Source organism: Leptodactylus fuscus, chromosome 2 (genome assembly GCF_031893055.1).
Source record: "Leptodactylus fuscus isolate aLepFus1 chromosome 2, aLepFus1.hap2, whole genome shotgun sequence".
Taxonomy (NCBI): Eukaryota; Metazoa; Chordata; class Amphibia; order Anura; family Leptodactylidae; genus Leptodactylus; species Leptodactylus fuscus.
Genome location: NC_134266.1, coordinates 141,778,668 through 141,804,885, shown reverse-complemented (window position 1 = coordinate 141,804,885; position 26,218 = coordinate 141,778,668). Strand labels below are relative to the sequence as shown.

Here is a 26,218-nt window from a genome sequence, read left to right as displayed (position 1 = left end):
GCCCCCATCGCATTTACAGCGCTGGGGTCCGCCCCCGCCGCTGTGAGAGAACTAATTTGCATACTGATAAAAAAAAAAACGGTATTTCTAAGGAACGGCGCGGCGGAGATCACACCTAAAGGTAAGAGACAAATAGCCTTTCTAAAGGCTATTCCGACGTCTTAGCTACAAAAAAAAATAAAAAAATAAAAAGGGTTCTAATGGTAGAATCCCATTAAAGGTAGCCTGTCAGAACCAAAATGCCTCCGACCTTAAGAGTGCTGTGCAGGGGCCTTAAAATGAATCTACCATTGGCAAAACTTTTTTTTTTTTTTTTTACTAAACACCACGTATTGTAGCCTTTATAAAGGCTTTTCCAGCAGTACCTTTGTTTTTCAGATGCATCTTGTAGATTTTAAATAATCTCACTTTTCTTCTTTATCTTCAGCCTTCTGAAGAGGCGTATACTTTCACCACAGAGCACAGCTGTGTCATCCTTCTGGTCCCACCTGTGTACCGTTATGCACCATCCTCTTCTCTTTTCTAAACCCTCATGTTTGTGTCGTCACTAGTCTTCCAACAGTGAAACACTCCAAACCCCACACATGTGCAGTACACATGGCAACTTCGGGTCATGGTTGTGCGTAGTACTGCACATGTGTGGGATTTGGAGCAAGGAGGTGGTCAGAGCCGCGTTGGAAAGCTAGTGACGCCACTGGCATGAAGATTGCGGGAATGTTTAGAAAAGAGAAGAAGATAGTGCATATGGACCAGAAGGAAGAGACAGCTGTGCTCTGAAGTGAAAGTATATGCCCATTGTGAAACGTAAGTTTATTTAAAATCTACAAGATGCATCTGAAAAACAAAACGTACTGCTATGGAATATTCTACTCCTATTAGAGGCCTTGCACTACAGTGATTGGTTTTGGAGGCATTTTATTCGTGATAGACTCCCTTTAAACCCATTTCCTAGGTATTCACACCTTAAGGTTATTTTCATTTCAACCTAACAATGCCATTTCTAAACTTGCTTGAGTTTGCCTTCAGTTCTTTTATAAAGTTAAAACGACGCATAAGATGAAAGGCAATAAAGTAAAAGGAATCAATGCTGGTTAGGTATGAGAAATTAGGTCTAGATTGCGGCTGCATACAAATGAAGGAACTACACTTTTATTCCTCTCTGACGTAGTAGTCTAAGTATTCACTTCAGCTCTTTTTACTGTGTTCATAGGCAGTGCTTCTGAGATATGAATGTCAAATCAAAACTAAATTGTACTATATTTCAAGAAATAATTTTAGATTGTCTATATTTAAAAATAAAAAAAAAACTGAAAAAGGAAGTGTTCAATAAAAGTGGGTTCAGTGTCAGCTTTTTTTTATATTAAAAAAAAAAAAAGTATGGCCTATATTTGTTTTTCAAAAAAAAAAAATTATTCTTGAAGGAATAGAGGCAAACAAAAGAGAACTAAATGGTAAAAAAAAAAAAGTTATTGAAGTCAATGGGCTGTTTAAAGGTAGTCTGTTGACAGAAAAATCAGTAATGACAATACTTTTGTAGGGCCTCATTTTGTAGGTGCAATTTTAGGGTCTCTGCAAATGTGACGGTGTCCAAAAACCAACTCTAAATCTACATTCCAAAAGCACATGGCGCTTCTTCACATCTGGATCAATTTGTAAACTACACCGCTGAAGGGATCTATCAAATGGAGTTGCGAGCATTTTTAATCTTTGAGTCTTGTATTAATTTAATTTCCAGAAATAAATGCGCAATTGAAAATGAAAAGTAAAAATTGAAATTTTTCCAGAGATAAGCTTTTTTAGTGCCGATAGATTGCGCGCAGGTTTTGTCAGAGACAAAATTTTTATATTGCTAAACATATCTCAGGCATCAGTTTTTAAAGTGTTTGTCTCTGACACAAGCGAACTGAAATTACGTTTTCCTTGAAAAATTGCCATTTTCACCTTTCACCACCAGCTGCATATTTAGGTCTGGAAAATAAATGAATGCAAAACTTGGGGGATAAAAAAAAGTTATTGCGCCACTGGATAAATTCCTTCACGGGTGTAGTTTTCAAAATAGGATCACGTCAAAGGAGTCGACTATCCTGTGTCGACTGTGTTGTTTAAAAGATGCAAGACAACTGGGTGGAACAGGAAGCTTTTCACTTTGCCTTGCGTGCAGTTGGATTAATCCATGTCAGTAACTTTCCAAGAAACATTTCATAAATCAATAATACAAGCGCATATAAGAAACTCACAGAAAATTATTATTCTTTCTCCTGATTATCCAGAATTTCCCCAGCTGCCCTTCCCTGCTTAACTAAGATTCACTCTAAAAATCTTGGCATATTTCTGTCCTGCTACAGCAAGAGGAAACTGCAGAGATAATACATTACAGTTCACTATAGAAGTCTATGGAGAGAGGAGAAGGGAAGAATAAGCAGGAGAAAGACAAAGATAGACTTCATCTCAAGTGTTTTATTCACATAAATCCAGGTCTGTATTTCTCTATACTGTACTATATGAGACTGCTGCTTGATTAGATAAGCAAACTCTGTCCTTTCTCAATTCATGGAAGATATAGCCACTAGTTCCCATCAACCATCTCTGAGACAAATAAAACATGAAGCGGGGACTACAGCTAAAGAATGAAGAATACAAGTAATATAATGGTTAGAAATAATGTCTCTCATGCACACACTATAGTACTATTGATGTACAGAAACCTTGTTGAACGAATAGGTACACAATATGCATACATTTCTAGGTTAAGTGTAGCTAACAAAATGCCTGAAGAATCAATATATGCTATAGTAAATGGATGAAAAGGAAAATGTATGCCAGACTTTCAATAAAAAATAAAATATAAAAGGTTCTTTTTTCATATAACCAAATGAACATTATCATCATGTTTAACATTATCATCATATTCTGGTGCCGCCCCCTTGAGTGGCTGGCTGCCTGATACAGAGCTCCAAGCTTGGAGCAACCTTATCTTTCCTTTTTCACTCTTTTTCTCTGTATCTTCAAGAATCCTATAACTAAGCAAACTAGCACTATGAATTAGCAACTATAAATCGAATGGAAGACCCTGTGGAGTATTTTGTTTCTATTGTAAAGCATGGACTCAAAACCTGGTTCAGCTGGTTTCCTGTGTGTACACATGTGCCTGCTACCATCCCTCCCAGGACAGCATGCGGCATGGAGGAGAAACCTGCATGGATGTGTGGACTTCTTCCTTCAAGGAGATGATTTTTGGTGTTTATTGCTGATGTGTGAAGATGCCTACAGCTGACTGGTATTTCTTTCTTTTACTGTGGACAAGTGGGACTCTGTTACAACCTGGGAACCTACCATCACCCACCTACCCATGTGTTTATGGAAGCTAGGCAAGAGAACAGCACCATGTATACCTGGATGGCTTCAGACCTCTCTGGGCAGTAGAACACAGTGGTAAGAAGAAAGGAGGAGGGCTTGTGATGAAGGAAATTTGGGGCATTTTTTTGTGGTTAATGGACAATAGCGCTGATGCAAGATACCGAACTATCAGCTGTGAGCAGGAGATCTCACCACCTACCAAAGGAACTGCCACATGTTATCATGATAGCTGCATATGTCCCCCACCAAAGGAACTTCCACATGTTATCATGATAGCTACATATGTCCCCCACCTCTGCAAAAACATTTCTGCCTGTTATATCTACATGCTGTGACCCTCCTCTTTGTGCCCTCCAACCACATTCGGCTGTATTATCAACATCACTCCGCACAGAGAACTAAATGATCCTGCAGTGTGTGTGTTTCTTTCTTTTTTAGTTGCTATGATTCCTAGGATTTCTCTATCTGCCATGAGCTTGTATGTGTTTTTCCTCTCATTATATACTACTGTACCATCTATGAAACTGTATCACTGAAATTTCCCCATTGTGGGACTATTAAGGGATTATCTTATCTTATCTTATGTTTAATAGGTACTTGCATATCACAAGAGTACAATACTGCAGCAAGCAATAGAACCTGCTTCACTAGATTTATAAGACTTCACATGTTCTGACCTACCCTTGTGGATATGCAATATACTGGCACAATATGGATGGACTGTAGAAGGGTAATCAACATGACAGAGGGCATCATACAAACTCTGAAATATGAATTGATGAGGGCTCTGCCATCTCATATCATCTCTAGTTTCACATTATCAATAACTTGTTGGCACATGTACTCCACCCAAGCTCAGCAGTATTGCACAATGTTAGTGACTCGGGTGTAACAGGATCATTACATATATAATTAGAATAAGTGGATTCAATCTGAGTCTCTGTAAAGGCATTTGACAGTCTCAGTACAAATGCAAGCTTTTTCTGCTGTGACTTTCAGATCAAGAACTTTTGTTAAAGGCGAGCGCAATTTTCACAGTTTTGAGATGGACAAATAAAACGTCAATAGCAAAATTCAAAAAAATCATGCAAACCCCCATACCTCTATATTTTCTTAACCCTTAAGTACTATCATGGTTTCTATTATAATGATATGTCTATGGGAGTGGTGTATGATAGACACCATGATAGTTAAGGGTTAAAGTAGACACATGCAGCACTGTCAGAATAAGGCATCGTTCACATCTGCGTTGGAATTCGAACAGAATATCAAACGCTATTACAAGCGCTGTGCAGCAAAAGCACATGAACCCCACAGACCATAATGGGGTCCGTGTGCTGCCCATACGAATCACGTGGACAGGAAAGCAAATTGTGAACTACTTTCCTGTCCCACTGCTGACCCTAAAAAACCCCGAGTATAATAATCGGAGCCCCAGGGTAGGTGAGAGAAAATAATAAACAGTTTTACTCACCTCTCTGGAATCCGATGTTAATCCTAGCGGGCTTCGGGCCTATATGATAATGTCCCAGACGTCACATGGTCTGGGATATTACCATATAGGCCCAAAGCCTGTGGTAATAGTAACAGCCTGTTAATGCTAGCACAGGCTTTGGGCCTGTATGGCAACAGGCTGTTACTGCTACCATAAGGCTTTGGGCCTGTATGATAATATCCCAGACGTCTGTGGCATTATCATACAGGCCCAAAGCCTTATGGTAGCAGTAACAGCCTATTGCCATATAGGCCCAAAGCCTGTGCTAGCAGTAACAGGCTATTACTACTACCACAGGCTTTGAGCCTATATGATAATATCTCAGACCATGTGACGTCTGGGATATTACCATATAGGCCCAAAGCCGGCTAGGATTAACATGAGCACAAACATAATGTCATTCCTTTTTCCCCCTCGGCTTATACTTGAGTCAATAAGTTTTCCCGTTTTTTGGGGTTTTTTGTAGTAAAATTAGGGGGTGGTCGGCTTATACTCAAGTATATACGGTATATATATTTTTTTCCTCTTTTACAACCAGACCCCTAGGAACCTTGAACCATATCCCTGTGCTGTCAGATGCGTTCCTTACCGCCAAGAGAAAATGTGAACTATGGAACTTTTAAGTGGGAGGTCCATTTGTGAGGTCCATTTTCTGTTTTTCACTATAGTTGCTTTCCTTATTGAAGACAATGTAAATTTCCTCAGACACGCACATACATACACTAGGTCCAATTGTCAGAATAACCTGGAGGAGAATCATGGGAAGAACAAACTCCATGCAGATGTTGTCCTTGGTTGGATCAAAAACCAGGAACCAGCACTGCAAACAACAATGCCATCCACAATACATTTACACACAAAGATTAAATCTGGATCTTTATACCTAAGCAACCTAAGAAGGTAAATTAAATTAAAGCTGAAGATCCACATTGTGGAAACACTTTTTTTTATTGCAGATTTTGCTGTATTTTTTTTTTTTAAACCAAAGTCAGCCTAAATTGAGTAGAAGGGAGAGGGAGAAGGTATAAGGGCTTCCTTTATATTTCCCTTTCATTTTGGAGCCATTTTTTTATTTAGCTTAAAAAAAAAAAATGCTGCAAAATCTGCAATAAAAAAGCCACAGCCTAAAGGGGCTTTCAAGACTTCCTCAGTAACATATAGGTGAGGCCTGACTCCTGGCCACCCCTTTGAGCAGCCGCATGCAAAGCGCACTGGAAACCAGAACTAGCCACAGCTCAGTATACAACATACCAGCCCAATGTAATGATTGGTTACTGCAGCTCTCTACTATTCTCTTGAATAGGACTGAGCTGAAGTAACTGGGCACGACCACTACATAGTGTATGGCGCTCAGTGCACAGACCAGCAGAACAGCACTGTACACTGTGTAGAGGCCATGATTAGTTACTGCACCTCTCACATTCTCTAACAGAATGGAGGTGTAGCAACTAGGCAAAGCCACTACATGATGTACAGCACTGTGTTTATGGCCAGTACTCTACATGTGGTTTTAGTGTTTAGGGGGCATAACAATCAGCTGTTCGTTGGTGGTGGTGAGAGGCAGACCCCCACTGACCTGCTATGGAATTAAGATAAGTCATTAGAGGTACAATTCCAGAAAAACTGTTTAATAAGAGGAGTCAAGAAAATTTATACTTGATGGTGGTTTCCAAGAAACAATATTTTATTTTATGTGTGGGAAGAAAGAAATATAATATGCTAGATTGTCAGCTCTCGTCTCGAGCTCTGTGAATCTTTACAAAGAATACTGGGGACATTACAAGTTCAGACAGGAAATCGAAGGACAAGTCATTAGGGCATAGAACATGGTTCCATTGTACTTTCTGCAATGGTCAAACCTTCTGACAGTAATGAGACGCAACAACCATTTAAAGGGAATCAGTCATCAGATTTGGGGGTTCCTAAGTTAGTAGCATATCCTCTGACAGACGGTGACAGACAGCGCTGGTGTCGCCAAGATTGGGACACATAATAAATACCCCTGCCTATGTGCCTGTGTATTTTAACCATTTAATAATCTAACCTTAAAGGGGCTCTATCAGCAAAATCATGCTGCTAGAGCCCCACATATGCGTGCATAGCCTTTAAAAAGGCTATTCAGGCACCGTAAAAGTTAAATTAAACTACCCCCCCGTTTTAAAATAATAACTTAGAAAATAATCTTCTCTACTTACGGAACGTGCACCCTGGGCGGGCATTCAGGGTGCGCCGTCTTCTTCTTCCCCGCCTCTTCTTCCTCTGTCGTCTTCGGTCCCGTCCTCCTCCGGCGCTTGCTCGCGGACACTGATAAAAAAAAACAGCCCGGGCGCATGCGCAGTAGCACGCGGCTTCTACTACGGCTACTGCGCATGCGCCCGGGCTATTTTTTTTTTTATCAGTGTCCGCGAGCAAGCGCCGGAGGAGGACGGGACCAAAGACGACAGAGGAAGAAGAGGCGGGGAAGAAGAAGACGGCGCACCCTGAATGCCCGCCCAGGGCCCGCCCAGGGTGCACGTTCCGTAAGTAGAGAAGATTCTTTTCTAAGTTATTATTTTAAAACGGGGGGGGGGGGGTAGTTTAATTTAACTTTTACAGTGCCTGAATAGCCTTTTTAAAGGCTATGCACGCATATGTGGGGCTCTAGCAGCATGATTTTGCTGATAGAGCCCCTTTAAACCAGTAATATTTTATCCATCTCTGCATTCCACATTCATAACTTTTTACATTTTATTTTAATGTAGCTTTAAGAGAACTTGTGCTTTGATGATACATAAAACTTTTTTTTTTTTTTTTTTTTTTTAAAGTTTTTATAACTTTTTGAGACGTGAGAAGACCAGAAAACATCAATTCTGGCATTTAAATTTTAAGGTTTAAGGCGTTTCCCATTTAGAATGACATACTAATTTTATTTTAGGGGTTGTTATGGACAATGCCAATTGTGTGTGTGTGGGGGGGGGGGGTCCATAAAACAGAGGGGCAAAAGCACCTATTCTTCCTTTTTTTTTTTTTTTTTTTTTTACCTGTAAAACAACTTAGATGCTGTGGTCAGCATTGACAACAGCATATAAAGAGTTAAAGGGGTTGTCCCATCACAAGGATCCTATCTATACTGCTTGTTAATGTGAATGTAAGACTTTTCCTAAATACATTGCTTCAGCAAAACTGCTTTGTTTGTCCATTATCTTACGTTTTTTGTTTTTTTTTGTTGTTTTTTTTTTTTACACATCCCTAGACTTATCTGGTCATAAGTCAAGTGATGTATCTGCTGCTCTGAGGGGGGAGGGAGGAGGGGCTAAGTGCACAGGAGCAAGCCTGGAGGGGGGTAGTTTACACTTTGGGGGGGGGGGGGAAGAGGGGCCACCAATACAGACCCGGCATCGGCTGCAATAGAGAGGCGGATGCCGGGGAGTGTAGACGCCGGCACAGGTGAAGCCAGCAGCGGCAGGAGTGATGCTGATATTCCGGAGGGGAGGGGGGGCGGAGGAGCAGAATAGCAGCGTCACTCCTGCCGCTGCTGGCTTCACCTGTGCCGGCGTCTACACTCCCCGGCATCCGCCTCTCTATTACAGCGGATGCCGGGTCTGTATTGCATTGTGAACGCTGTACGTCCGATGCCTAGTGCATCAGCAGCGCACTCGCAGGGCAAGCGGCATAGAAGCGATGACTTCTCGCCGCTGGCTTTGCATATGTAACCCCGCCCACCAATGACACAATAAAGCCGGAAGACAGAAGAATTTACTGCAGCGAAGAGTGGCGAGTATGCGACGTGGGAATGCCCCTTTAAATGAAAGTCTGCTTCTCACTTATTAAGGGGGTCCATCCCCCCATCCTGGGGTTTATCTGAAGTGACAGGGACAGAAGAATAATAAAATAATTTTCTTCTCTCTCTGACCTGTCAGCTCCATATGTTCTACTGTACACTGGTTAAAGTGAAACTGTGGATATAAAGCTGTGCTTAAACCAGTGGTTTCTCTAAATCTATGTGGGGTACAGACATGATCTTGGTCTTATTTTAAGGTGAACTTTAAAACAAGGCCTTTTAGCTCGTGTCCCTGAAAGTGTTCTATCCAGGGTGATCTGCACTTTTTCCAAGCCCAGAGTCCTGACCGTTCCGACCTGTAGAGGGGTTAAAGCGTACCTCCAGTTACAAAACAACTTTTCATAAATTAATTGTACATGTTAATATTAAAAACATTATAATATAAGTAATTAACGTTACACAAACTGAGCATTTATGGGTCCATGAGAAAATGGCAGGGATGACAGAAAGATGGTAACTGTGTCCTGTTCATGCCCTCTACACAGTGGAGTAAATACATTCTTGATAGTGATGGTTAAGGGAGCTAACGAATTGAAATAACCTTAGTGTGGTTAGGGTAATTTGTTGGTCTCCTTGGGTTATGGGCCAGGTGGAAGCTGCAATCTCAATACTGATGTCAGTGCTTATGAGGAACCTAAAGCCCCTAGACTCCAGTACAACTGCACCCTCTGCCTCTACAGATCCATGAATCACAAAATGGACAGAAATGGACAGAATTTTGCTCCTGGGCTCTCAACCCTAAACATAGACCCACAATAATACACAGTTAGCACCACATCCCATCATGTAAACAGGGGTGTTCTGTAAACTATAATGAAACTGTGTATGCCCAACTGACTGCACGAATAATGCCCAGTACCAATGACTGACAGGTATATATGGAGTTAGGGGAGCACCAATAACTGCTATACTTTCAACTGGCGTTCAATGCCAAGAGTAAATCTGCCTGTGAAAGAGAACCCTTGGTATAGTAAATGTACTTTGTAGTATATCAACAGAAAAGAAAAACGTGTACAAGTGCTTTTGGGAAATGGATTTAAGACATGTCCTAGATATGTTACAAAACACCGAAAGAACACAGAAACCAATATTGTGAAACTGTAGAGTTATATCCACTGTTACACATTGTTACAAAACATTAACAAATTTGAGAATACAGTTACGTATAATGCCATGTTGCTAGTGCAAAATCTTATGCCATACTTTATACAATTAGTAGCAGTAATGTTGAAACTTTGTGAGGTAGAAGGGTGACTCAATAGTCTACCTTATTTATATAGCGCTGTTAATTCCATGGCGCTGTAAATTTCTACCTACCACCAATCAACGATGACAATAATGAGATATGCAATAATGAGATTGCTTTTTTCATGAAGGTTGTACCATCTTTCACCTACTGTATATGGCAAAAAGGCAACGTGCCACACTAAAGAAATGCACAAGGATGCGATCTATGACAAGCCCTCTCAAAAAATAGAAGGGTCCTCAAACAAACCCCAACCCTCCGGGCCAAAAGGGTCAAGGCACAAATGGTCTACACGCCGAAGCAAGGAAGACTTCTTGCTCCTTGCCTCCACATGGGCTCTCACCACAGTGATTACAAGGTGGCAACAACTAAACCAACTCCACAGAAAAAACACCTGAAGTACTTCACACATACTAGATTGCATTTTCACAAAGACGAATCCCACCATGATATGATGGAAAGGTTTTCTGCAGTCACTGTTTATTATACTTGTAATACTAAGTTTTTTTGTATATATCCAAAGAGAAACTGAGAAAAAGACAATATGATCATTACAGGGAAATCCGTGGATCAATAATGGGAGAATTACAAGCAATTGTCATTAGAAAACTTGACATAAACTGAACATGACTAGCTTAGGGTGCATGCACACTACGTAACGCCGGGCGTGTATGAGAGCCGTACACGCCGGCGTTACAGCAGGGCTGCCGAACACTTCCCATTCACTTCAATGGGAGCGCTCGTAAACGCCGCTGTTACGAGCACTCCCATTGAAGTGAATGGGAAGTGTTCGGCAGTCTGCTGTAATGCCGGCGTGTACGGCTCTCATACACGCCCGGCGTTACGTAGTGTGCATGCACCCTTAGGTTTACAAAACAGTATTTGGCAATTGAATAATTCATCCTTTACAACTGCATAAACCACTGCAAATAGTGGAACACAATGAAGTAACCCCCTCCTAGGACTTGCCAATCAATCGAAAAATAACCAAAACTGAGCAACCACCACAAGTACCAACGTGATTTTGTTCATGTTGGTTATTTTAATTCAGTTATAACAATATTTGCAGTATCGTTCAGACCGAACATGTGCGAAATGAAACTACTATTATACTTTAGGGTCTCTTTAAATCCCAAGGGAAAGTGATCAAACAAATTGTGTTTCTCACCTCTCCTGGATGCTGGTACGAATCCCGGTTCTCTTCAGTGCTTATGGCTGACGTCAAGGACTGGTTTATGTCACTTAAAGTGTCGTCAACCAGTCCAATCAATGGTTCCTGACGTTAGCCAGAAGTGAGGAAGACAGCAGGGAGTCATGCCAGAGCCCAGAAGAGGTGAGTATGGGCAAGTTCACACAGAGTTTTTTGGTCAGGGTTGTGAGGCCGTATCCGCCTCAAAACCCTGACCAAAAAGACGGTTCCCATTTAAATCAATGAGAGCCGCTCAAGTCTTTTTTCCGGGAGCCATTTCTTCTGGCTCCCAGAAAAAAAAGAAGCGAGGTGCTCATTCTTCAGGCCAAGTCACCTCGCAATTCGGCCTCAAGACACACCCTCCTCCGGACTAGGCCCATTCATTGGGCCTAATCCGGAGCAGAGTGTGCGGCTGGATGCTGGTGCAGTGCAGCGGCTTTCAGTCGCGGCTACCCAGTTTTTAGATCAGAACCTGAGGTGGCCTCCAAAAAACCCTGTGTGAACTTACCCTAACACTGTTTTTTGTATGTTTGATTAGCCCCCTGGCTCTGACACTTATTAAAGTCTGGGGTTTGACTTAATCATATTGTATAAGTGGTGTTTAAAAGGAGTGTGACAAAAAAAAAAAAAAAAAACCCCACTTATTTTAGGCCATAATTGCTCAGCCCTACAACCCTCCTGACTCCACCCCCCATCTATTTATTGTTAGCTTAATAAGGGTTCTCAAACCTCCAAAAATTATTTACAAATACATCCACAGCAGTGTTAAATATTCAGTGTCCTTGCGCACACTTTACTTGGCTTTATTTTACTTGCTACTCCTTGCATCAAAGTTATTTACATATCACAGTGAAACTGGACAAACTACATTTCCTATGATTCAACTTGCAGCTCTCAATCTCTGTGTGCCCCTTCCTTCTCCACCTTCCTCTGCAATTAAACCACAGGTAATAAATAACTCCCACAACCGAGGTCACGTACTACAGTGAGATTTTATTTGCTGCAAACGAAATCTTAAAAGTACCACGTGACCTTTAGACTCTGTCAAGAGGGCTGTGTCAAGCAAGAGCAGACAAGGGTCTGATTCTGAGCTCTGACACTGGCTGCATCTAACAGGAGATAAGATAATCCTTTAATAGTTCCGTCATGGGGAAAGTCAGTGTGTTATAGTAGCATGGATAATAAAGTAATACATTTCAAGAAAGAACACATACAAGCTCATAGCAGTGCAGCTCCAAGTTGCATCCTTCTTCCCCCGACATGACAATGCCCTTCCGACATTACAAGGCTTAAATAACTGGGCTGGTTGCTTGAGAATGGTGGGTTCTAAAGAAAAAAATCCAACTGTGCCACAATCAGTGGAGTGATGCCTATTAAGGCCCCGTTCACACTGAGCAAGAGGGGGCGGATTTTGGCACGGAATCCACGTCATATTCTGTCCCCTCACAATGGTAGTCTATGTAGACCGCTAGCGTTCTTGTTGCCGGTAGCGGAAAAAAGAAACGAGTTGCCCTTTCTTCAGGCGAATGGTGTCCGCCTCGCAACAGCACCCTCCGGACTAGGCCCATTCATTTGGGCCTAATCCGGAGCAGAAAGCTATTCCTTAGAAATACCGTTTTTTACCAGTATGAAATTGAGTTCTCCCGCAGCGATGGGGGCGTGCCTCAGCGATCAAACAGCGATGAGGGCGTCCCCACCGCTGCCAGAGAAGTGTCTCCAAGCGCCGGCTCCTTCTTCGTCCGCTGCATCATCTTCAATGTCTTCCGGCGCAGACTCGTAACCTAGCAGAGCAGACTGCGCAGGCGCATATTCAATGTCGGAAGACGACACTGAATATGACTGGGTGGATGGCGGCGGCACTTGGAGACACTTCTCTGGCAGCGTTGGGGACGCCCTCATCGATGTTTGAGCGCTGGGTCCCACCCCCATCGCTGTGAGAGAACTCATTTGCATATGGTAAAAACCGCTATTTCTGAGGAACGGCGCAGCAGAGACCACATCTAAAGGTAAGGCTATTCCTACGTCTTATCCACAAAAAAAAAAGTTTTAATGGTAACCCTTTAAGGATGCCAGTACATGATGCAGCTTGGCAATAATTTGCAAGTAATTTCCATAGCTAACTGTTAAGCGGCCCCAAATTAAACCATGGCAAAAAAAAAAGGTGTAGCCTGGGAATTCGCAGTAATTCGCCTGCACCCAGGCCAAGCCAAACATTTGACCACGAATAAGATAAGATAAGATAATCCTTTAATAGTCCCACATTGGGAAATTTCAGTATGTTACAGCCGCATAGTAATACAGGTATAGGATAATACACAGTAATATATTACAGACGTAGACACACAAGCTGAGAGGAGAAGATATACTAGGAGTCCATAGCAGCTCAGGAAAGACGGAAGAGAAAGAGGAAAACCTCATGGTCATCGTCATAATCATTAGTTCTCTGTGCGGAGAGATCTTCGCTTGGTCTGATGTAGATTATACAGCCTGGTCGCGGTTGGAAGGAAGGACCTGCGATAGCGCTCCTTCTCACACTTGGGGTGAAGCAGACGGTCACTTACAGTGCTGCCAAGTCCTATCAGGGTCCCATACCAAGCAATGCTCAATTGTTTGTTATCGTCCCTTGTAAAATTGTGAGGCTGGGTGCATGTTTGTACTCCGACAGTAAAGTAGAAGTTTTCAGTTTAATAGATGTTAGCATACATGAGAAATGTAGCAACGTGCTAGGTATTACTACAATTAAAACTGAATGCAGTTTTTTCAGTGATAAGAAAGGACAGGGTAAACCCATTTGGGCAAGGATATACAGGGAATTGCAGCACTTTGGAGAGCTCAGTATGCGAGTGTGACATGTGAGCGTGACATCAGCGTTTGTCTCTCTCCATGAAAACAGATGTAGTAACCGTCTAAAAATCCACAAAAACTGATTTAGAACAATTAATTAGTTTCCAAGAGGATTTAAAAACCATCTGTAGGCATCAGTTTGTACTATTTCCATTGTGCACCCAGTCCAATTACTGGCAAAACAAACTTCATGTGAACCTTTGCGCTAACCAACAGTTTCTGATCAGCCAATACTTTGAAAAATATATTCTTGCAATACACATCACCCTCAAATCTGTCAGTCTAGCCCATACACAAATGAAAGGCCTCATCACAGAAACGACAGGGAGTACAGGGAATTGAACCAGGAGTTTGTGGATTGTGCCAGCGGAACCACTTTAGGATTAATGCTGGGAAGACCAAGAAGATGGTGGTGGACTTTTACAAATGGAGATATGCTCCAAAACCAGTGGATATCCAGGGGATAGGCATTGAGATAGTCAACAGCTATAAGTATCTGGGTGTGCTCCTCAATAATAAGCTGGACTGGGCTGATCACCTGGAGGCGCTGCACAGAAAGGGCCATAGCAGCCTCTACCTACTTAGAAGGCTGAGGGCTTTTGGAGTCCAGGGGCCACTTCTCAAGGCCTTTTTCAACTCTGTAGTGGCATCAGCCATCTTCTTCGGAGTGGCCTGCTGGGGGAGTAGCATATCAACCAGCAATAGGAATAGGCTCAACAAGAAGGGCCAGCTCTCTCCTGGGAAGCGCCCTGTACCCACTGAAGGTGGTGGGTGACAGAAGGATATTGTCCGTGGTGAGTTCCATGCTGGAGAATAACTCCCATCCCATGCATGAGACCATGATAGCACTGGGTAGTACTGTTAGTGACCGACTGCTTCACGCCAAGGCTGAGGCCCCACGATGCGTAAACGCAGCTCTTTTTTGTTGCAGATTTTGCTGCAGTTTTTTGAGCCAAAGCCAGGAGTGGATTGAGCAGAAGGGAGAAGTATAAGAAGATTCCTATATTTCCCATTCCTTAAGTAACCATTCTTGGCTTTCGCTCAACAAAAAAAAAAAAAAAAAAAAGTTGCGTTTCCACAATGTGGGGCCGTAGTCTTAGTGTGAGAAGGTGCGCTATCGGAAGTCTCTCCTCCCTGCTGCAGTTAGGCTGTATAACCAACAAAGAGTTAAGCAGAGAACTGAAATATCTTGAAGTTGTAATATCCCTTCTACTAACTTTTTTTTTTTTTTTTAATCTGTACCTACTGTTTCTGCAATGCCTCTACCTTGGAGCTTTTACATTTGTATATTGTATTATCTATTCTGCTGTAACTCATTGAATTAAATGGGACAATTAAAGGATCAACATCCCCCCCCCCTCCGAAACTAGTCTATGGACGAGTAGTTTCAGGAGGGGGGGGGGCAGTTCTCACCGCTCAGTGTCAAGGATGGGAAGTAATGGACGCCCCCTCTGACAGTATATCGCTATGGACAGACTGTCAGGAGGAGCATTCCTCACAGACTGTCAGAAACGCCTTTCTGACACTGAAGAGCTTTATGTAACGGCACCAATAGCTCTTCCCCCGGGGCACATAACGGGGAAGCTGACAACGCACTGAATTCAGCACAGTGTCTGCTTTCTAGCAGTATATAAAACCGCATGTACCCGAGGACATGAAAGGTCCTGTTTAAAGCAGTTTCACAAAAAATAAGTGTATGACGGCAGGATAGGTAGGAGACTTGCCATAGACTATGATAAGAGTTCAGAGTTCACATGCCCCATGTCAGCACATCGTTGCTATACAAGAAAGTAGAGATTAACAGGATATCGGGCATCATCGCAAGTTGAGCAGGATTTATCATATTTTTTGGCTAGTTAACACCTTTAACTTACTCTACCTTTTTTCATAGAACTAACCACGTGTCTGACATCTGATTATTATCATTCTTTAAAAAAAAAAAAAAAACCCTGCCAATTTAGCTGTGAAAAAGTAATATGGACAGAGTGGTCCAAGAGAATGGAGACACCTGAATAAGGGCTCGTTCACATCTGCGCCCGGTCTCCGTTCTGCAGGTTTCCGTTTCCTGCCCGAAACTGGGCAGGAGACCGAAACCTGCAGTCATTTTTCAAACCTATTCATTTGGTCGTGTTTTATGCTCTCTGTGGCGAAAACATTTTTTTTTAATCGGACACAGAGTCGGACATGCAGGACTTTGTGTCCGGCTTAAAAAAAAAAAAGTTTCACCGCGGAGAGCATAAAACGCTCACCGGCGCTCACCGTCGGACCCTGTCTGACAGATTTCCATATTCTGCATGCAGAGAACGGAAACCTCAGAACGGAGTTCGAACGCTGGTGTGAACTCAGCGTAAATGGAGAATTCAGGTTAAAGGGGCTGTCCAGAATAAATGAATATTTTAAACATAAGGCCTCCCATGCCCCCTCCAACTTCCTAAATGATATCTATTGACATTTTTTTTGTTTTACTGTAATATATGTAGGCCATGTGACAGACCATACCTTTGGACTACCCTGTATACTAGTGGAGCCATAAAACATAACTAGTGAACCAGTAAATTACTGGCTCAATAGTTAATCGGCTTAAACTTTCTTCCAATACATTGGCCTTAAAGCTAGATATAAAATATTTAATTGAAATTAACATATTATAGTAGGATCAGACTGCAAGCTTACGAGGGGCTTCCAGACTCTTTCCTGCCAACATGGGCAGCAGTAGATTAAAGTGAGGTATGCAGCTTTGACAAGACACAAATCTACAGTTATAATACAGTCAGTACATAAAGATATACCAAGATTGGAGTGTCTTGTTTCACACAGCAAGCGACCAGTTATGTGGACATTCACACTACAGTTTTTAATGTCAGACACCAAAATTCTTACATCAAGTTTTTTTTCTTTTTCTATTGTTACATCAGAGTCAAGCTGAAAGGATGCAGATGGAAAGGGCTCCATCTACGTTCATCACTCTACTCCTATAATGGATGAGAATAGACATGTTTTTTCATTTTTCTGGTCTGTCAGAGGACCAAAAAGAGTAGGGAAAAAAAAAAAAAAAAAAACCAGCATCCGATCCATTCTATGATGGACACAAACAGAGCCCGAGGAACCCCATTAACCACTCTGCGTTCTGTTGTGTCTTTTTTTTATTTAATTTTTTTAAACTGAGAAGGCCAGACGAAAAAGTCAGGCTTGCAGGACTTTTTCATCCTATAAAGACCCCGACGAAGATGTCAACCTGGCCTTAGCCTATCGAACTTTTACTCTGCTAGATTTGCACTGGATAACCAAGTCTATAATGTTTCCGTGAAACATCAAGAAACAATAACATCTATTTATAAAGTCATTAAGGCAGAAACTACCAGGTAATGGGGCTTGGTGCATAAAAATTATATTTTGCAAGATATAGGACTGGGAGAAAAGTTGCACCTGGAAATGGTGTCAGGACAAGAGCTTTATGGGTTAGGGTTCCTTAAGTTTACAAGGTGCTTTTCTTTTCATGAAGGACTGAGCAGCACATGCTACTATGCATTTCAGTTGGGCAGCACATTTCTACTACGCATGGTTGTTTTCAATTGCATTGCAGTTAGTGACAGCTAAAATGCATAACATGTGCTACCCATTCCTGCAATCTCATGGCACTTTTTTGATCAGAAACTGCACTTAATCCTAGTCTTACCCGTACAAACATCTGACCAAGCATTGTTCCATCAGATCAGTATCAAGATACACTGGAGTGTGTGTGTAAATAGCCAACTCATCTGACAGACATCTGACTCATCTGCCAGAAAACTGATCCGTCCTGCATAAAACTTTTTCTGCCAATCCCAATGATTGTAGCGTGTAAACAGCATCTGACAGACTATTAGATTTGAATTATGAGGAGAGAAAATCCTCGCTTTCAAGTCAGCTACAGCCTAGTCAGCTATTTCTCTGTTCCCCTCCATAGACTTTAACAGCCTGCAGCTTATCTCTGTGTATGGACTTGTCGCGTATCGATCTGAACATGGTATTCAGAAAATAATCAGTGCAAGGGAAGGGGTGAATTACAAGAGAGGGTTGAGGGCACATGTTCTGGAAATGCAGAACCTGGTCTTCAACCCACTTTATGGAAATTGCACTTCGTTTCCCAGATGTTTTATTGACCAGCACCCCATTCACTTCTATGGGGTTGCTGTTAGCGCTGACTGCTCGTGCAGCCCCATAGAAGTGAATAAAATGCTTTTCCCCCATCCTCCTGATTCCTGGGGAACCTCCAACAATTGGATCCTTATCCCATACCTTATGAATACAGTACAACCATTTTAAGCCTTATGGACCCCTAATCCACTTCTCTATCCTCTTCTCAACACGACCTACCCACCCAGGACTTTAGTGTCACCAGGTCCACAGTTGTAGCCCCATTTGGTGGCATAATTTGCTCCCACTGCCGCCATGAGACAATGCATGCTTTTTGTTATATATATATATATATATATATATATATATATAGCTATATATATTGTCAGTATGCTTTCTTTGCCGACTGTATTGAAGAACCCATATTATGTTATTATTAATAATAATACTTTGTACACACCTCCAATTCAAGTAAATGGAAGCTGAGCTAAAATAGAGCATTACCACCACTACATAATGTACAGAGCCATTTGCTTCCAGCTTTGTATGCTGTGCCAACATCAGCTAGCTGGCGGGGGTGCTTTTCAGTGACCTATTCTAAGTAAACAAATCATTTTAGATTCTAGCCACACCTCATACTAAGTTCAGGCTAAAAAGGACAATATAAATGAAACAATATCTTGCACTTTGAAGTTTACTTTAACTATTGGTGAGGCCCCCATAAAAGAAGCATGTAAACTCTGCATTAGAGAAGCTAATCCAAGAGCTCTCGGAGAAAATAGGAAACATATAGCATGTGTTAATGTTATTGTGGCTTCTTCCTGCCTATTGAATTATTTATTAAGAAGCAGCTACTGTTGCTTTAAAGCCAATATAGTGATTTGGCAAGAAGCAGACAAGGATTTTATAGCTCTGCATTATCTCATCAAAAGACCAAGTCTAAAATAGAAGGTCATGGGGGGGGGGGGGGGGGGGGGGAACACACACACCAACATATGAATTTATGAAACTAGCAAACTTCACTCCATGCAGCGTAAAAAGATATAATTCGATAAACATTATAGTGGGGAGATTCATCAAGACCAGTGTATTGTATGCCAGTCTTGATGTCTATGCCGCTAGAGTATTAGCTTGTGTCTTCTCATAAATCAGGTGCATGCTTCTCCAACTCGAACAACAGGAATCTATGCCAGGCATCATTTACACCAGAAAATAGCCGATAGCCACTCCTACAATACATCATCGTAGTATTAAAACAGCAATCACAATATATTGTTTCAAGAACTGTCTAAAAAGTTGGAAACCCTTTTGTGGTTTACGGACTGTCAGGCTCTGCGGTTACAAGGTGGGGTGGCATAGACACACAAGTCCAGTTTCTTCTTTTTTACAGGACCTAAAATGTTAATGCAAGTAAAAGGAAATACAATTCTTTAAAATAGGTTTTAAGAATTATTATTATTTTTTTTTTTTTGCAGGGGAAGGGGATGAAGAAATTTGAGAACCACAACTACGCGAATGTCTCTAGTCTAACACTTAGAAGACACAAGTCAACTGCCCTAGTGCTGCTTCAGGTAAACACCTTCATAAGAAAATACACCAGACAGAAGAGGAATTTATCAAAAACACAGACAGGTGCATTATGACTAGATATTCTGTACATGGATCCCTACCACATTTGTGACTCCAATCCAATTTTAAACACATTAAATTAAATATTTTAATAAAATACTTGGAAGAAATGCTTGGAGCAAACTAACACCCCCACCCCCCCCCAAATGAGAACCAAATTGTCTTTAAAAAGCAGTTACCCGTGGAAACCTGTGTACCCAATAGACTAGAAGGTTCGCCTGCAAAGGCCAAAAAATGTGGAGAGAAAAGCACTTCTACACCCATCTACGCATAAAACGTGTTACTAACATCCAACAAATTAACATAAAAGTACTCTGTCTTTTCCAAAGCTTGCCATGCTGCGCAACTCATTTCGAGATATGTAAATACAGACAAAAAGGGAAGGAAGGACATCTGTAATTTCAACTTTTATTTTATCAAATGAGTAACATGGGGGGATCCATTTACACATAGCAATGCAACCATATTGCACAAAGATGCACCACAATTATACTCCTCTATGCCAGAAAACTGGTGTAAATGGGTTAACAAGCTGCCCCATTGTTTGATTCAGAGAGCCCTAATCCATCTATCTGCAGGGCTGGCTTGATATGCTGGTCTCTTGTAACAAACTGCCATTAAATAAATAAAGAAAGAAAAAAAAAAACAGTCTGCAAGGTTTAGCTATTGTTATCGCAAAGTCGTGCAAGAACAACATAAAGGTATGCTAATGTTTAAGCAACCTTTGATAGTATGAACCCGCTGTCCTTTGAGTACTCTGCAACATATCTCATTCATTGAGGAAACGTTTATTGAGAAAGGTTAGCAGCATTAGATCTTTACCTAAACCTTGTCATAATGACACCTCACTTGTCATACGGGCCTTTCACAATCATAAGTACAATGGAGGTGCACTGACACTTTATTGTGGAATTTCCTTGCAAAATCCTCAATGACCCCACTCACTCAGGGCATGCTGCAGATGGTTTACACTAGGGGTAGAGAACCTTGGCTCTCCAGCTGCTGTGAAACTACAACTCCCAACACGGTCCATTCACTTCCATAGGAGTTCCAAGAGCAGCAGAGCAAGTATGCATGCTGGGAGTTGTAGTTTTACAATAGCTGGAGGGCCAAAGTTCCCTACCCCTGGTTTACACTATCTGTTGAATTTCATTCACTGCAATGCAAAGATTGAAATCTGTAGCTGAACCAGCTCCAAAACCTGCAATGAAACCTCCATATAACCCATCCAGATTTTCACTAAAAAACTTAGCGCTGTGTAAGTCCAGCCTAATAACTTTAACAAATGGAAAGCCTAGTTTTCTTTGCTACTGTAGAATTCAGACTCCATTCTTTACCTGAAGTCATTTAGCAGGAGACGCTATACACTCACCGGCCACTTTATTAGGTACACCATGCTAGTAACGGGTTGGACCCCCTTTTGCCTTCAGAACTGCCTCAATTCTTCGTGGCATAGATTCAACAAGGTGCTGGAAGCATTCCTCAGAGATTTTGGTCCATATTGACATGATGGCATCACACAGTTGCCGCAGATTTGTCGGCTGCACATCCATGATGAGAATCTCCCGTTCCACCACATCCCAAAGATGCTCTATTGGATTGAGATCTGGTGACTGTGGAGGCCATTGGAGTACAGTGAACTCATTGTCATGTTCAAGAAACCAGTCTGAGATGATTCCAGCTTTATGACATGGCGCATTATCCTGCTGAAAGTAGCCATCAGATGTTGGGTACATTGTGGTCATAAAGGGATGGACATGGTCAGCAACAATACTCAGGTAGGCTTTGGCGTTGCAACGATGCTCAATTGGTACCAAGGGGCCCAAAGAGTGCCAAGAAAATATTCCCCACACCATGACACCACCACCACCAGCCTGAACCGTTGATACAAGGCAGGATGGATCCATGCTTTCATGTTGTTGACGCCAAATTCTGACCCTACCATCCGAATGTCGCAGCAGAAATCGAGACTCATCAGACCAGGCAACGTTTTTCCAATCTTCAATTGTCCAATTTCGATGAGCTTGTGCAAATTGTAGCCTCAGTTTCCTGTTCTTAGCTGAAAGGAGTGGCACCCGGTGTGGTCTTCTGCTACTGTAGCCCATCTGCCTCAAAGTTCGACGTACTGTGCGTTCAGAGATGCTCTTCTGGCTACCTTGGTTGTAACGGGTGGCTATTTGAGTCACTGTTGCCTTTCTATCAGCTCGAACCAGTCTGGCCATTCTCCTCTGACCTCTGGCATCAACAACGCATTTCCGCCCACAGAACTGCCGCTCACTGGATGTTTTTTCTTTTTCGGACCATTCTCTGTAAACCCTAGAGATGGTTGTGCGTGAAAATCCCAGTAGATCAGCAGTTTCTGAAATACTCAGACCAGCCCTTCTGGCACCAACAACCATGCCACGTTCAAAGGCACTCAAATCACCTTTCTTCCCCATACTGATGCTCGGTTTGAACTGCAGGAAATTGTCTTGACCATGTCTACATGCCTAAATGCACTGAGTTGCCGCCATGTGATTGGCTGATTAGAAATTAAGTGTTAACGAGCAGTTGGACAGGTGTACCTAATAAAGTGGCCAGTGAGTGTATAGCTCCCATTACATTTGTTGCTGGACAACTCCAAACATGATGAAACCTAATGATGAAAACCTAATAGCATGGCATGACCAAGTACCTAAAAACACGACACAGAAGCCAAGCAAGTCCATGAGAAGCTTTAAGTATGATTTCTACAACGCCAGCAAAAATCCCAACATCAGCAAGTATGGTATTTCAGCCGATGCCTTGCTGGAAGGGAGCATGACAAGATAAAGGCCTGTATTTACATACTGAACAAAACCAGTCGGCCATGTTTAGCAAGTCAACAACAGGAGGAGGGGTGCCATAAGTGATAGTAAAACACTCCCAAGATAATGCTATGGTAGTACATTAAGAAACATTACCCCACTGCTCAATAGTCTCATGTATCTTAGGCTGAAAATACCTTTAGTAGCCAAGAACACCTTGTTGCAGGTGGCACCACAGCTAGAGAATCCAAGACACTGGAGATTTCCTTAAAAGTCCAACATTATTACATCTCATCATTAAAAGGCAATATTTCTGCTGTACACAACCTTTATGTGGCACTTAGTAGCAGCATATTACTGAGGATAATGCAAGAGAAAAGACTCTACAGCAGCTATCTTAATGTGAGTGTAAGTGCAGATATGCTCTGCACCTTTAGCACTTAGACAATTGCTGTATATACATAGTCTTGTAATGACCTGTAATGTTGAGAAAATAAAGTTGGACTTTTTAAGGGAATTTCCAACACTTTTTTTCTTTTGACCAAAAGGGTATAAGAGCATTTAAAAGAAATTAATACTGTTTTGCAAGTTAGATCAGTAAAAGGGTTGACCAGGAAAAATTTTAAAAATTTATAATTTTTTTAAATGAATTTTCGAAGTCCCCTTGTGACCACTGAATCAGCGGCCTCAGTAAAGTACAATGAGACATGAAATCCCCAGGTCCTTTCCTTAGGATGCTGAGACCACTGATTGGCCTCAGCATTCATTGCCCTGACCACTGAGGCCAATCACTGGCCACTGGAAGGGACCCAGGGGCGTCAGAGGTACTGAGGACTTCTGTATTCGCAACTTGGGGCCCCGGCTTCAGGTAGGCAGGTTTGTTACAAAACTTTACGTGATTTTCCCATTTATTTGAATGAGGCTGGCAGAAATCCTTGCACAGGATGCAACAAAAAAAAAAAAAAAAAAAAAAAACAACAACTGTATTCAGATGCATATGGATGATATGTATCTGCTGTCCAGGTTTTTCACAGACCCTGCCATCTGAATGTATGAGAAACAAAAAAATGGTCAGCAGAAATAGCGCTTGTGCTAAGTTTTGTTGCTTGGTTCCACTGCCACAGAACAGATACTTGAAAATGACAGCCGTGTATTTGAGATCATAGAATTGAAAGGGTCAGCTGGTTATCCATTATATAATGCTTATGCACACGAGGCCTAAGACACAGAAATGTTTGCAATAAACATGCAACATGCTAATACACTAGTGTATCTTATCAGGATTTGCAATTACATGTAACCTACAATCTATTGTTCCCAGTTATCAGATGTTTCTGCTTCAGGAGAGGCTGACCATTGCATTCTTGTTTGCTCTAGCTATCTCTTCCTTAGCAAATATTTTCAGTTGAGGCAAACTCCAGAAACATTTATATACAGGCGTACTGCATCTTATTGCCCAAAGAAATCACACTTTTGAAAGCTTTCTATTATATTTAGTGGACTCCTTTAGGCTGAGGCCCCACGTTGCGGAAACGCAGCTTCTTTGGGCGAGTTCACACAGTTTTTTGGCAGCGAATTTTGACACGGATTCCGCCTCAAAATTCGCTGCCAAAAGTGTCTCCCATTGACTTCTATGGGAGCGCTCGCTTCTTTTTTCCGCTAGCAGTTTTTTACTGCTAGCGGAAAAAAGAAGCGAGGTGACCCTTCTTGCTGCAGATACCGCAGCGGAATCGCTCCTGACTAGGCCCATTCATTTGGGCGCTGCACTGCATCCCATCACAGCTAATGTTCACATGCAGAATGCAAATGCCGCCATGTGAACTAGCCCTTTCGTTGCGGTTTTTGGAGCCAAAGTCAGGAGTGGACTTAGCAGAAGGGAGAACTATAAGAACTTCATATACATTTCCCATTCCCTCTGTAGCCATTCATGGCTTTGGCTCAAAAAAGCGCAGCAAAATTTGCAACAAAAGAAGCTGCGTTTCCACAATGTGGGACCTCAGCCTTAGGCTTTCAGGGGCTCCTTCAACAGCTGATCTGTGCAGGGTCTCGGTATGAAAAAAATTATTTGATGCTGGAAACCCCCTTGAAATACAACCCTACCCAGGACTTTCTAACTAAACTTTAATATAAACCTGACATGTTGTCCTACCACAAAGAATCAAACCTGAAGAGATAGTACAGCCTGCTGTGGCATACTCTGTAACTGACATTGTGTAGCCCCCTACCCAGCATAAGCAAATATACCCCAATGGACCTTCTGCATGAAGACGGCTGACAAGAAGAGTAAAGTGTTGGCCATAGCAACTTGTTATTTCCAGATTTTGTTTCTACTACCCGGTCTGCATCTGATAGGTTGCTATGGATGATACTAACATCTCTAAATAAAGAGAGATAAAGCTCAGCCACACATCAGTGTGTGACTTACTACAATAAAATAGTGATCATGACATGACGGATTACTCTGAACTCCTTGTCAGTCACCTTAATAAAGTATGTTACAGTAAGCTTCTCGCCTGTCACACAGCTGACAACAGAGAACAATAAACCACAATCCAATGCACAGCAAGTGGAGATAACATAGGCTTCTTATATCATTATTAACCCTTAATAAAGAACTAAGAACGCAGAGATTGTATTATGGCTGTACCTGTATTATGGCTGTACCTGTGACATGTTAGTTAGTACAAGAAATATAAAAATATCCTAAAATGCAAAACCTACAGGTAACCACAAACTCTAATGTCTTGTGCAAAATTCAGAAGAAGGAGCATGTGCATCCTAAGGTAGAAATGCCCTCAATCCACCGAGAAGATGCAGCAGCCAGTCTTGTAAGTAAAGTGGGGAGATGCTCCAGGACAGTGGTGCACTGCTAGCTGCCAGCACCTCAGAAATCAATGGCCAGGCAGACAACAAGCTGCAGCACACTGGACACAGCATTCCACTGCAGGCAGGCACACGCTGTCCACAGGCTGCCCACATCGGCTGTCACATATGTGACACTGACCTTTACATCCCACGTCATCCCCTGTTACCCCGCTCGCCCCATACCGTGCCCGCACTTCCTGGGCATTAACCCGTCACTGGCTACCCATCGCATGCAGCCTTCTCCTCACCTCTTTTGACGGCTTCATCATATGTAAGGAACCCAATCCGGGACTCTTTGGCCCCCATGATGACTCCGATGGCGAGGATAACACGCACAGCCCTCTCACTCCATGGCTGCAAGCCTAGCTGTCCTCCCTGGGCTCCAGTCCCCTGCTACTCCAGTGTAAGTACGGTGTACTCAGCTCCAGGAACCATCACCTGCCTTCCACACAGCAACCTCAGCAGCCCCGCCCTCTATTGCTCTAGCCGTCGCTTCCTCTAACGGAAGCCCCGCCCACTCACGGAGAAGATCACGTGAAGCCCCCGCTACACCGCTGTGCCCCGCCCATGTGTCAGCTAGTCAGCTGCGTTGCTTATTTCCTTCCAGTGGTTCCTAAGACAAGGCTTAAATGTGTCTGGCGGAATGTCAGCAGAGGTCTCCAATCTCAAATATTATAGCGCAATCAAAGAATAAGGAGACGTTCATGTGACTAGCCGTGAAGCCAAAGGCGGACATATTTATTGAGGGCACGCTAGTCTTTTCTGTGCTCATGAAACGTTGGTTGTGTGCGAGTGTTTACGGCGTCCTAGCTGTGTCAAACTTAGATGATGTGGTGAAAAGGATTTCTAAATAAACAATGGGAATGAGAAA

General features: G+C 42.3%; 1 protein-coding gene across 2 annotated transcripts in view; it reads right to left on the bottom strand.

Annotated features, from left to right (window-relative positions):
- USP32 (ubiquitin specific peptidase 32) overlaps window positions 1-25,833 on the bottom strand; it is a 134,896-nt gene extending 109,063 nt beyond the window's left edge. For both annotated transcript variants that reach the window (XM_075264751.1, XM_075264752.1), the window contains exon 1: window positions 25,596-25,833. In XM_075264751.1, coding sequence (XP_075120852.1) covers window positions 25,596-25,653 — 58 coding nt within the window. In that variant the 5' untranslated portion in view covers window positions 25,654-25,833. The remainder of the gene's footprint in view (window positions 1-25,595) is intronic.
- Window positions 25,834-26,218: the final 385 nt, after the last annotated feature.